This window comes from Sorghum bicolor, chromosome 1, assembly GCF_000003195.3.
Source record: "Sorghum bicolor cultivar BTx623 chromosome 1, Sorghum_bicolor_NCBIv3, whole genome shotgun sequence".
NCBI lineage: Eukaryota > Viridiplantae > Streptophyta > Magnoliopsida > Poales > Poaceae > Sorghum > Sorghum bicolor.
The window spans coordinates 7,598,359-7,611,400 of record NC_012870.2 but is presented as its reverse complement, the minus strand read 5'-3'; the positions used below and the strand labels follow the sequence as shown (position 1 = coordinate 7,611,400).

Sequence of the window (13,042 nt, the reverse complement as noted above, 5' to 3'; positions counted from 1 at the left end):
GCCGGCCGGACTAGCTGATGGCCCCGTGCGATGGACACAGGGACCGCACCGGCGTTCACCCTTCAAAGAAAATGGCCGGCTTGATGAACTAGATGGCCGGCCGTACTAGTTGATGCCCCCTGCGATGAAGACAGGGTCTGCGCCGGCGTTGCCCTTCTCCACGTGAGGAGTCTCACGGCGTTCAGGAAGATCGCGGCGGCTAGGCTACGAGTCGTGGTAGTTGATCCAGTTGGATGTGGGCCTTCTATTCTATTTTTACCAAGCCAAAATACAAAACTATTGGAGATACTAATTTTTTTTAACTTACTATATGTTTTAGTCACTTGCCAAATGCCTAAATTTGCCAAGTTATTTTTGCCAAACTATTGGAGTTGACTTAATTATTTCCTTGATGACATTTAATAAATACGTATAGGGCCGGGTGATTTTCTAATCTGAATCTAATAATCGAATAAAAATAATAAAAATAGATAGATAATCACGCTATCTAGCAAAAATCATCATGTACTGCGCTGGGGAGCCGCAGCGTTGGCGGCGGCAGCCCTCATGTCCCGAATCATGGCGTCGTAGTCGCTCTTCAGGCGCACTCCGAGGGCGACATCACGTTCGTCCTCGGCCTCGAAGGTGCGCAAAAGAGCCGAGCTCTCACCCACGTTGTACCCGAGGTTGATCCTTTTGGGCATCTCAGAATTGGTGTATGGCTCCATCCGGTCCTGAAACGACGACGAACGTCGCCTCCCGAACCTCGTAGTCCTCGTCATCCTCGTCGTAGTCGTCCTAGTACAGGCGCAGCTCCAACGGCCTCTTTGTGCCGCCCTCGTCCGCGCACCGCCGACGACGACGAGGCCGGTTCCATGTGCTCGGCGCCGGCGGCCCTGCAGGAATTGTGCCCGGCGTTGATCCTTTTGGACGTTCCCGCCACGAACGGAGTAGATTTTCTATTTCCATCTGTTATTGTTACTACTAAATTTGTCCTTGCGTTGCTACGGGTCAAAAAAATCCATGCAATATTTTTATCTGGAGTAGATTTTCTTTATTTATTATTTATTATCTCAATTTTCATCATACCTATTTTTATTATGGTAGGGTATTTAGTTAGTCCATGTCTCAAATAAATGTTATTCTCGCCACGTTTCATGCGGAACCTGTTATCAGGCGTGTATCGTACTGTTTTGCTTTCTAAAAAGCAGAGGGCAATCCTCTTTTCAAAAAAAAAAAATGTTATTCTCGCCACGCTCGTAGATGTGCCACCGGCCACCGCCTATGACACAACCACAGATACGGCGTTGTGTTGTTCGTTTGGCTGATAAGTCATGACAGAAAGTATTGTTGACTGATTTATTGTGAGAGAAAAACACTGTTGAATAGCTGGCAGATTCGATTGATAAGCCCAAACAAACAACCAGACATGTGTTGTGGAAGAGTCACCGATGTGGATGAGTAAAAGAATCGAGCAACTTGGCATCACTGGTGACCTAGAAGAGTCAGCGATGTCAATGGGGGATGGAGGATATATATCGAGCAGTCAGAGTCAAATGTGGGCAAATATTCATGAACCTTACAAAGACAAAATCAATATATCCACATCCAATACAAAGTCCTCAAAGCTCACACATTCATATCTCATAATTAGTTTTTGCTATGCATCTAAATGTATGTTATGTCTAGATATATAATAAAAATGATGAATCTAAAAATGCCACAAGTACATCACAAACACTCAACATGCACACACTCACCCCTCCTATAAACACATGTACGCAAAACACTACCCCTATGAGCATTTCAAAAAAACTATGTTAGCATATCTTAAGATTGACGAAGTCACCACATACACCTCATTGTCGATGAGAATCTTGTCTACCACCGTAAAGCACAACACCGCTAAATGTAAAATAAATCCAATCAGTAGAATCTATATTTCTATATTTTTATACAATCTTACCTAAAGTCATTTAAATAATGATTCTGATAATCTTGAGTATTAGGGTACCATAGGAGATGCATGGTATAATATATATTATGTGTATCCTTATGAATGATTTCAAATATACCAAGAATTATCAGAAAGCCTAGTTCCCAAGTACTCAGTCACTCACCCCCTCGACGACTGTTCGATTTGTGCCTGCACCCGCGCCTATACTAACATCTTCTTCTCCAACTTCAGCGCCGGAGCCCGTGAAGTTTCGGCAAGACCCTACCGCACGTGGCAGGTGGTGAGCGGCGATGCGGTGGGAGGTGGTGGAGGTGAGGCAAGGGCGAGGACCGCGTTGCTGGAGCTGGGCGGGGTGAGGCGATGGTGAGGAAGGCGACACCAAAGGCAGGGAAGACGCAGGGGAGGAGGCTAAGGTAGGGAAAAGAATAGTAGAAGATGAGAGAGAGAGAGAGAGAGAGAGAGAGAGAGAGAGAGAGAGAGAGAGAGAGAGAGAGGCGATCACAGTCGCTTCCACGTGCGCAGGCAGGCGCTACTGGTGCCCAAGATTGATATAGAGCTTGCTCATTTATTTGAAGGGGATATACATGCTACATGCCTACAGGCATCTACAGAGTTATTATGTTTTTAGTATCGTAGCCTTGGTGTTGTTGGAACTAAGGATATGGATGCTTAGTGAGGCCTGTTTGCTTAAGCTTATAAACCGAATCAGCCAACCATGCAACAATGTTTTTCTCTCATAACAAATTAGCCAACAGTACTTTCTGTTATGGCTTATTAGCCAAACGAACAAGACGACGTTATCAATCACAGTGGCTAGCCAAAACTCAAGAACACGCAAGAACAATGGATGAACGTGAACTGCAACTGTCGGCCTGCTTTTTTCCACTAATATGTGTGAGCAGTACAAACACAATAAGTTCAGTTACAATGCGCTAACACACTCCCTAAGCATCCATCTATTTACACCAATAGCTAATACACACTGTGACGCACATAGAAAACATAAAAAAAAAACGTGGTACAAAAGGATGCCATTGCAACTGCCTGCTCTGGAACGCGTCGTGGGCGCGGTCACCAGCCTGCCCGGCGCCAACCGCTCCCGCTCCTCCTTATTTGAATGCAAAACATGCCACTCCCGCCATCACAGTTTCTGCAGGAACTCCACACACGCCACCCAGCAGCAAGCTTACATCAACACCTGCTGCATGCTTGCGGAACCACTGTCACATGGAAGTTGAGGTCCAGGAGAGTCAGCAGGCTGCTCGGCCTTGTAGCGATAGAAGTGCGAGCACACTAGAAAGTAGACGAAGTTGACCGCGCCGAGCACGGCCATGGCGTAGTAGAAGTAGTCCAGTCTCCCAGCATTGATGTCATCGCTGACCCAGCCGCCGTGCCGCCTCGTCCTCGCGTTCACGATGTTGACCACCAGGGTGGCCAGGTAGCTGCTGGCGCCCTGCGCGCAGTAGAACGCCGCGTTGGCCAGCGTGCGCATCTGGTCCGGGAACTGCGTGTTGTAGAACTCCATCTGCCCGATCATGGTGAACGCGGCCGACACGCCCATCACGGCGAGCTGCGGCGCGAGGAGGAACACGGACAGCGGGGACATCCCGTCGCCGTGGCGCAGCGCGGAGCTCCTCCGCCTCCGCTCCACGACGGCCGCGAGCACGAACGCCAGCGAGCCGACCACCTGTCCTGCGCCCTGCCTCTGGAGCAAAGTGATGCCTCCGCCGCTACCTCCCGCTCTCGCCTTGGTGAGAAGCTGCGCGGCGCGGACGATGAGCAGGTCGTAGACGGGCACGAAGAGCGCCACGGCGAGGTACAACACGGCGAGGATCGACACCGGCGGGATGGTGAAGCGCCTGCCCATGTGGAGGTCCATGGTCACGGACTGGATGTACGTGTAGTTGATCATCTCCGTCATCACGACGAACCACACCACGCCGGAGACCCACACGGGGACGATCTTCACGAGGCACTTCACCTCCTCCACCTGCTGCACGCTGCACAGGTTCCACGGCCTCGCCGGGGAGCCGTCGGCGCGTAACTCGTCGGCGTCGGTCACGATCGCCGCCTTGTTCAGAAAACTGAGCTGCAACGTGAGAGGGAGCCTGAGGACGCGGCCGGGACGACCGTCCCCAGCCGCGGCCGGATCAGGGTGGTTGTGCTGCTTGTTGTACAGCACCTCCTCCTGCCGCCGAGCGTCGTCGGGGTGCGGCAGCCGGAGCCTCCACTTGCGGCACGACGCGACGGCGACCCGCGCGACGCTCGTGAATATGCTGCCCTCGGGCGGCACGTAGACGTAGACCGCCATGCCGGCGAGGAACACGGCGAAGGCGACGAGCGTGAGCACCGTGGGGATGGCGAAGCCGAGGCCCCAGCTCACCTTGTCCTGGACGTACACGATGGCCGTGAGCACCAGGAACGTGGACGTCATCGCGATGGCGTAGTACCAGTTGAAGTAGCGCGTGAGCCCGGCCTTTTGCCGCTCGTCGGTCACGTCGAACTGGTCCGCGCCGAAGGGCAGGGCGGTCGGGTTCGTGCCGCCCGCGGACACCACGAGCAGGCCCATCCCGACGTAGAGCACGGCGCGGTGGAGGGTCGACGGGCCGACGCACGTGCCGGCTTGCTGGGCCACGGCGCTGCACGACGGCGGTTTGAGCTGACGGATTGTCGCCGACAGGGTGATGACCACCATTCCCTGCATGATACCCCAGTGGTCAGCCACTCGGTGAGACCGTTTGTACAAGCGTCGACATATATAGCGGGTAATTTGCCTTATTAGTCTGGAAAACAAAGTGTCATTTGGGTTTGCAAAACTTTTATTTGCCCATTGGTGTGGGATCAACAGTTAATAAGTGTCTTGTGATGGATAATGAATGACATGGGGCTTGATAATAACTCACGATAACCCCGAAAACAGATCCGAGGAGCATGGTTCTGAATCTGCCCCAGAAGGCGTCGGCGACGAAGGCTCCAACAACAGGCGCGAAACTGGACATGCCAGAGAAGATGTTGTTCAGGTTTGTTGCGGCATTTGGCTTCATGTTGTAGCGGCTCATCAGGTAACTCGTGAGGGGCGTAGAGAAGGAGCTGTTCGCCATAGAAGCTGCCGCAAAGAAACCTGCATTGTGTCCGACGTCCGTGCGTGCACGCGCACCGGCATCACAAAGATCGAAAGCAATGGGTGAGCATCTAGTGGTCGTTTATGTTTCTTTGTAGAAAATTAATCTACATTGTGTCATTGTGTGTTGAGTGACACTGACACCAGCACTCCCATGCTGGCCCAAGAGAGACCAGGGTTTTGACACAATTGTTTGTGAAGAAATGTGGATTTTCTATGGTAATTGAAACCACAGCTTATTTCCAAACACTTCCTAGCCCTTTGTCAGTAGGGAGTCGATGCAAGAATCTGATATGATGCTTGAAAAAAAGTTGCTTTGAAACAGTTGAAAAACATCAAAAAAAGAAAAAAGAGCTGAAGGACTATGCATCAAACGAAGCTTCTATAAAAGGAGGCGTGAGAGACCGATGATGAAGGCGACGGCTCTCCATCCTCTATGCCTGCGATGGCGTCCCCCCTCGCCCGCAGCCTCTTCTTCCGTCGCCATGGACATGGCGTACCAACTGCTGCTCTTCTGGTTGATGGAGGCAGGCAACAATGGCGGCTGCTCTTTTGGTTGATGGAGGTGTGCAGCGGCACACCAGTATTTGTACTGGCCTGCGCAGAGAAAATTAACCTCTGACTTGTCTCTTGACTTTCACGCAGCTTGGATACGGGGATAGTTTAAGGTCTCGTTTAGTTCACCTTAAAATTCAAAAACTTTTCAAAACTCTCCATCACATCAAACCTCACGGCACATACACGGAATATAAAATATAAATAAAAAAATAACTAATTTCATAGTTTATCTGTAATTTAGGAGACAAATCTTTTAAACCTAGTTAGTTTATAGTTAGATAATAATTACAAAATACAAACGAAAATATTATAGTATCAAAATCTAAAAAAGATAAGTCCAAACGAGGAACTGGAAAGTAGGAGGCAAATGGAACATACTCTGCTGCTTCGTCTCGCGCACCTGGCCGCTGTTTCACGTCTCTCGTGCGGACAGCATGCATTATATATGCAAAGATAGTGAGCCGTGGTCAAAATAATGTCTAGCAAAGTTCCTCTCTTTTATTTTCTTCTAGCGTAGTAGCGGTGGATTTGTGTCTTTCTAGAATGCTGGCTAGACTTGTCAAATTTCACCCGGTAGAATAGGATGGTGGTGGTAGTTGTGGGGTGGGGTAGTGACTAGTGAGATAGTAGGGGCACTACTATCCAGACAAAGCGATGGCGGTGTCGGGAAAACATTAATGTCTTTGGATGTAGTCGGATTTATATCAATCCACATATGTTGGGTGGACTGAAGTGGAATTTGAACTAAATTCCAACATATGTGGATTGAGGTGAATCCGACAACATCCCAACAAGACCTAAGGCTTGTTTAAATCCATTGTGTCATATCAGCCGTCCATTGAAATATCATATGAAAGTGTTCGAATAATAAAAAAAAATTACAAAAGTTCTCAGGATTCTGCGAGATAAATTTATTAAGTATAATTAATTTGGCATTAACACATATTTATTGTAGCTTTACTGTAGCACCACATTGTCAAATCATGAACTAATTATAGGCTTAGAAGATTCGTCTCGCAAAATAGTCGTCATCTGTGCAATTAGTTATTTTTAGTCTATATTTAATACTCCATACGTGTGTCCAGATATCCGATGTGACAGAGAGTAAACTTTAGGGGAGGAACTAAACAAGGTCTCGTTAGGCAATGCATACAGGAAAAACATCACATCAACAATGTCAACGATGGTTAGACGCTATTCTAACGCCCTAAGCTGTTGCAGGGCAATGGTGCGTGTTGCGGTAGGAGAGTGTATGATGGTCAAGGTGACTAGGAATCTACCCTCTACATAGGTTGAAGTTAATGTTATCTCTGCCCCACTCCTCATTTCACTGCTAGGTGGGCCTATGGTGCCTCTTCTCCCTTCTCTTCCTTCTCCGTCGTTGATGATTGAGGTTAGGGTTAGCACTTATAGGTTCAGGGGGTTAGGGGGGTCAGGGATGGAAGATGGCTTCGAGGGTTAACAAATCTCTATGGTTAGGATGGATCTTCAAGGCAATGACCATTCCTATGGTGGTCTCTATATATGCATTGGGAGTAGGCGTTGCCAAGTCAGGTGATGATGGGCATCTAATGACAACAGTAGGCGACAAAGGACAAACCTTATCTATGTTAGGAAAGGATGGAGTTGGAGGACTGAGTAGCAAGGCGGCACTCACCAGGTGTGGGCGACGGAAGTGGTGGCGATGTTTGGATAGGAAGCTATGATGTTGTATAGGTGTGACAGAAGGTAGTGTGGGGATGAAACGAGCCCCAATTGATGGGAAGCGGTTAGAGATAGAAGAAAGATGTTGGGTGCTGGAATTAATAAATTCCTCCAACTAGGTGCATGCCATATAACAAGATCCCAAGGTGATGATGGGTAGACTAAGCGGTCACATATGCACATGTGAAAAGTTTGGCACGTTGGTGGATATTGAGATTTGCTATGGGGCATTTGAATTCAGAGACTAAGATTAAGGAATCGCATGATAATAGACAAAACATGGACTAATCAGGGGTTTATAAGAGCTAATGGAGGAAAAATACCCATGGGCTCCTCGTTAATTAGCTCTTATTAGTCCAGGATTAGCCTTCATTTTTTATATCAAAACCTACAGACTAAATTTTATCCAATGCAACAGCACTATGCATAATGCCTTCGTGAATGACTACTTACTGAGGACACGAACCAAATGACTCAAAATAACTGGTCTGTGGGGCGACAATTTCGAACGACATTGTCATGCAAACCAAGCAAGCTAACTTTGGTAGAGTAACCACAATGTATATGGACCAAGTAGTTCATATGAGTGGGTCCAATAAGAGTGGTCTATAACTATTTTTATCTCTACAATGTACTATGATCAAAATGAACTATTTATGTGAACCCTCCACCAAAAAAACCAGACCGCGGTCTAATAGCACACAAGGGAAAGAGAAGATAGAGAAAAAAATATTTTTCTATTCTTATATGTGGTCTATAAGCATATAGGTAGCGTGCTATGGACGACTCAGTGGACTAGTTACACAATATTTCAAACAATACTTTTCCATCACATGTGGTTGGTCTCACATAGATCTCAGTTTTTTGTGGGCCGGTCTGAAAAAAAAAGTTATTTCAAGCTGAAATAATCTCAATCATGATCGTCTCATTGGATGAGTCATGCCTGTTTTCTGAGCTGACCCAGCCATAGATAGGCTGTCCGCGTATTTTATAGTGTAAAACTAAATATTTTGAACCGAGCTCAAATATAGAAATATATTTTTGGATAACAAGATCTTTGTCTAGATCTTGTCTACAGAAGTCCATAGACCGACCAAAATCCAGCGGGCTTTGGCCGGGCTCAAAATGCTCAGGTCTACTCTCACACCAAAGTCAAAGCGAAACGAATGAGTCGGTCAGTGGTTATTGCATTTCTGGATCTTCTGCCGCGGCTAAATGACCCCGGATCCAATGACCCGCCGCCGCATTCATGGGCTTCTTTCAGGACACAGTCTGATTAGGCCCTGTTTAGTTCCCCACCCAAAAATTTTTCATCCATCCCATCAAATCTTTGAAGACATGCATGGAACATTAAATGTAGATAAAAAAATAAACTAATTACACAGTTTAGTTGAGAATCGCGAGACGAATCTTTTAAGCCTAGTTACTCTATGATTAGCCTTAAGTGCTACAGTAACCTATATATGCTAATGACAGATTAATTATGCTTAATAAATTTGTCTTGCAGTTTCCTAACGAGCTATGTAATTTGTTTTTTTATTAGTTTCTAAAAACCTCTTCCGACATCCTTCCGACACATCCGATGTGACACTCAAAAATTTTTCATCCACAATCTAAACAGGCCCTTGCCCTGAGATTGGCGAGATTCAACCGCCTGCCGTCATCTGTTTTAGCCGCGAAAAGTTTTACCCTATTTCAACCTGGAGATGTTGCTAAGCATACCCGAATACAATGGAACGGTCAGTTTTCTTTATAGAAGCTTCAAAAGCTATGTTGAAAGCTAATGTTTTGAAGACCGTGACATGGTCACATGTCCAAAACGTTCGTTGAGTAGTTGCGAGGGGGTAGTCAGCGTGACATGCATGATGATGGGGCAACTCTGAATGGACGTGTCCTCTTCAAGAACCTTGATGAAATTAGTTGTGCTCGACGTCTGCTTATGCAAGTGAAGACACTATTACAAAACACATCGTTTCCTAATCGTCATCCATGCCGGTTATCTAGCCAGCGCGGTACGAGAGCAACATGCATGCTGGCGTCGACATAGGCACAAATAATAGTCTGTCACTATATTATGGTCTCTAATTGAATGTGTCAGTAGGGATAATAGGATATCCTGCCCATGCTGGTACTGACCTATCAATTCTTAATTACGGAGTATGTTGTGTTAGTACAATTTCAAATAGTTGTTCTAGACGACCGGTAGAAAAATGTCTGTACTTTTAATTTTAAAAAAGTACTTGAATTGATTCTTGTACATAATCTAAAAACTTTACTTTAAAATAATTGTTCTAAATAAATTATAGAAAATATTTGCCTCAATATTTGGCCTAATTTGAAAGCAAGGCCTTGTTTAGTTCACCCCAAAAAGTAAAAAGTTTTCAAGATTCCCCATCACATCGAATCTTGCGGCACATGCATGAAGCATTAAATATAGACGAAAGCAAAAACTAATTACACAGTTTAGCTGGAAATCGCAAGACGAATCTTCTGATCCTAGTTAGTCTATAATTGGATAATATTTGTCACAAACAAACGAAAGTGCTACAGTACCGAAATCCGAAATTTTTTCGGAACTAAACAAGGCCCAAGGGGACCGAAAGGCAAACCCAAGGATGTAAAGCCCCCTATGGAACGAAATGGTTTGTCCAAATGATATCCCGTGGATTGCTCACCCTGAAAAAAAAGTCAGAGATTTCAAGGGCAATTGGGTTTTTAAACTAGCGCTATATGTGGTGTGCCTAAACTTATAAACCTGCCATGAAAAAGAATACAAAGGCTGAAGATGCCATTGGCACAATATTTCGCATTGGCTTCCTCATCACCTCTTTCGAAGCGTGCACTTTGTACACATAACTGGCAATTGTTCCAAATGATTGGCAGGAAACACTTGCTTCGATTTATTTCCCAAGATAATTCTCATCTCTGGATTCTTCCCCCTTTTGATTGTTTCATACATGCATGGTTCTTGTGCACATGTGGCCAACCTATGCTAAGGTCAACACAGGCACACGTTTTTTCCCAGATTACAATACTTCTATTGCGAGAGTAAATAGTAATTAAGGTCAGTTTGTGGTCACTATCTATACAGGTAAAGGTGCTTATGGACACTCCCTGTGAGGATATTAACTCCGGGTAGTAGACCTAACCGTTGATGGCCACAAGAAGAAAATCAGACATCCAACTTATTTTAATAGATTAGGGATTAGAGTTGTTGAATCTACGCCTGTGCTATATATACGAAACATTTCATCGACTTTATTCAGCTTGAAAAGAGGACGACGAAATTGGATAGAATTTGTTTTATTTCTGTTTTTTGCATGTAATTTGAGAATATATTATGATGAGTTTTAATATAATAGCTCCATTCTGTTCAAAAAGGAAAAACGATTACAGACGCAGGTATCTTCTTTTTAGCAAAACAGACGCAGGTATCTTCTTCCTTCTTTTTCTTTTTGAGTAAAAACAGACGCAGGTACGGAAAATATGTAGCACGGAAGCCCGCATTATTATAGGCCTTTTAATCCGAGGCCCGTTAGGCTTCCACAGTGCGCTAAACTAGCAGCCCATGACCTTGTTCTTGTCAATGTTGGGCTTGGACACGACGGTGCCGTCGTTGCCAGCGAGCGCCTTGTACTTGTCCTTCCGTGTGAAGTTGGTGCACTCGTAGGACAGCGTGGACGCGATGAGCCGCTGGATGTAGTTGGCCACCTCGTGGCTGCTCTTGCCGCCGCCATTGCAGGTGAGCTCTGCTGGGAGCTTGTTGAGGAACGTGACCACGTACCCGGGGCTCGGGTTCATGAAGAAGTAGAAAGGGTCCAGCCCTTTCCACCCTCGCGCCGTCGTCCCGTGGAACATGCTCATCTGGTTCTCCATCGCCACCGGCACGATCTCGTCCGTCAGCTCCGCGAACAGCGCCGAGAAACGCAGCAGGAACGGCTCCCGGCACGTCGTCCCCTCCGGGCAGATCACCAGGTCTCCCTCGGTCAGGAGCCGCCGGATCATGGCCGCGTCCGCCGCGCGGTCTCGGGTCAGGCGCACCGTGCGGATTGGCGACAGAATTTCCGACAGCCGCGAGACCTGTACGTACGTTGAGAAATCAATATCACAAATATCAGTGAGCGTTGGTTGATCAGGGGATGGATTATATTCTTTGATGTGACTTATTGCATGACATGTGGCATCGAAGTCGCATGACTAGTACCGAGTAGGTGACGGCGGTGATGGGGCGGCCCAGGGCGGTGGAGAGGAAGATGGGGTCGAGGAGGGTGCGGTGGGAGCAGATGAAGAGCACGCCGGTCTGGCCCGTCTCGCGGCTTGCCGGCGGCGGAGGGTTTCCCCTGATGGTGACACGGACGCCGAGGGCGCGGAACGCGTGGTACACCATGCGCATCGGCAGGAGCGCGCCCGCGGCGATGCGCAGGCACGCGAGCAGGAACCCGATCGGGATCCAGAGCACGGTGAGCAGCGCGAGCGCCGGGGACGGCTTCTGGACGAGCCGCCCGTCGTGGAAGACCACCGGCTTCGGCAGGTTCTCGCGCGGCACGGGCTTCAGCTTGGGCGTCGCCGGCACGACGTAGCCCTCCTTGCACAGCCTCATGAACGGGTAGTCCGTCTTCCTGTCGCCGAGGCCGACCTCGGGCGCGACGTCGTCGCCGAACGTCCTCCGGAGCGCGTCCGCCTTCTGCTCGCCGACCAGGACGCCCGGGGAGCGCACCAGCCCCGTCGCGCGGCCTCGCCACACGACGAGCTCCGTGCCGACGACGACGTCCGTGCCGACGTACTCCTTGAGGAACGCCTCCACCATGATCCGCGGGTTCGCGGTGAGCACGCACCGGCGGCCGCACGCCGAGAAGACGCGCCACGACTCCGGGTGGAGGTCGGCGCAGTAGAACTTGGGCAGCACCGCCCGCGCCACGGCCTCGATGTCGGCCACCCTGGCCCCCGCCATGGACGCGAAGATGAGCACCTGGATGCCCGCCGGCTCGGACACGAAGTAGTAGAGGAGGCCCGCGAGCGGCGCCAGCGCGATGAGCAGCAGCAGGCGCAGCACGCCGCCGGTCTCGAACGCCATGTGCGCGAAGTACGGGAAGGAGCTCCGGCCGCACAGCAGCGTGCCGTCCAGGTCCGCCACCACCGTGTCGCCGGACCGGTCGGTGGAGGAGCACTTCTCCACCGTGGGGAACGGCGAGGCAGCCATCACCGTCGTCGTCGTCGTCTCCCCTATGATCTCCAAGTACTCCGGAGCTAGTTAGCTAGCAGCTGCTGCGCAGTAAGCACGCACCAGAAAGCACCGAGGGTACTACGGTACACCACTCTCCCGCGCTTTTGCATGCGGACCTTGCGCTTTTCCATGGATGCTTTATATAGGAGCTGCAAATGCAAAGGACAAAGATGAAGAGGAATTGGTTGTGTTCTACGAACAAAAACGAAAAAAGGGAATTGGTTGCGGCGTGTATAGAAGAAATCGAGGAAAGGGACGCACAAAGCGGACAAGCATATTACGGCGATGGGAATTGTGGAGGTTTTCCAAGGCTCCAAGGAGGGTTTCTTAGGAACCACCGGTGGCGTTGTTTTGCATGGGTGTATAGAGCATCGGCATGGTCGCCATGGAGTGAAATCTTGTTGTCTTTCGTTGAAGGCGGCTTGTGGTTTGTTTGGTTCGGTGTACTTTACTAGTATTAAGTAACGGTAAATAGCGCCCATATCATTTGGGGTTCTTA

The 13,042-nt window shown here is 48.5% G+C and overlaps 2 protein-coding genes across 2 annotated transcripts; both read right to left on the bottom strand.

Moving 5' to 3' along the window:
* On the bottom strand, positions 2,913-5,583 carry LOC8059552 (protein NRT1/ PTR FAMILY 2.12). The gene is made up of 3 exons (XM_002463872.2): positions 5,463-5,583; positions 4,840-5,057; positions 2,913-4,634 (listed from the first exon to the last, which is right to left on the bottom strand). Exons 1-3 carry the CDS (start codon positions 5,548-5,550, stop codon positions 3,123-3,125), a joined length of 1,818 nt encoding a protein of 605 aa, XP_002463917.2. The 5' UTR covers positions 5,551-5,583; the 3' UTR covers positions 2,913-3,122.
* On the bottom strand, positions 10,664-12,896 carry LOC8060511 (glycerol-3-phosphate 2-O-acyltransferase 6). Its single transcript, XM_002463871.2, has 2 exons — positions 11,524-12,896; positions 10,664-11,399 (listed from the first exon to the last, which is right to left on the bottom strand). Exons 1-2 carry the CDS (start codon positions 12,517-12,519, stop codon positions 10,878-10,880), a joined length of 1,518 nt encoding a protein of 505 aa, XP_002463916.1. The 5' UTR covers positions 12,520-12,896; the 3' UTR covers positions 10,664-10,877.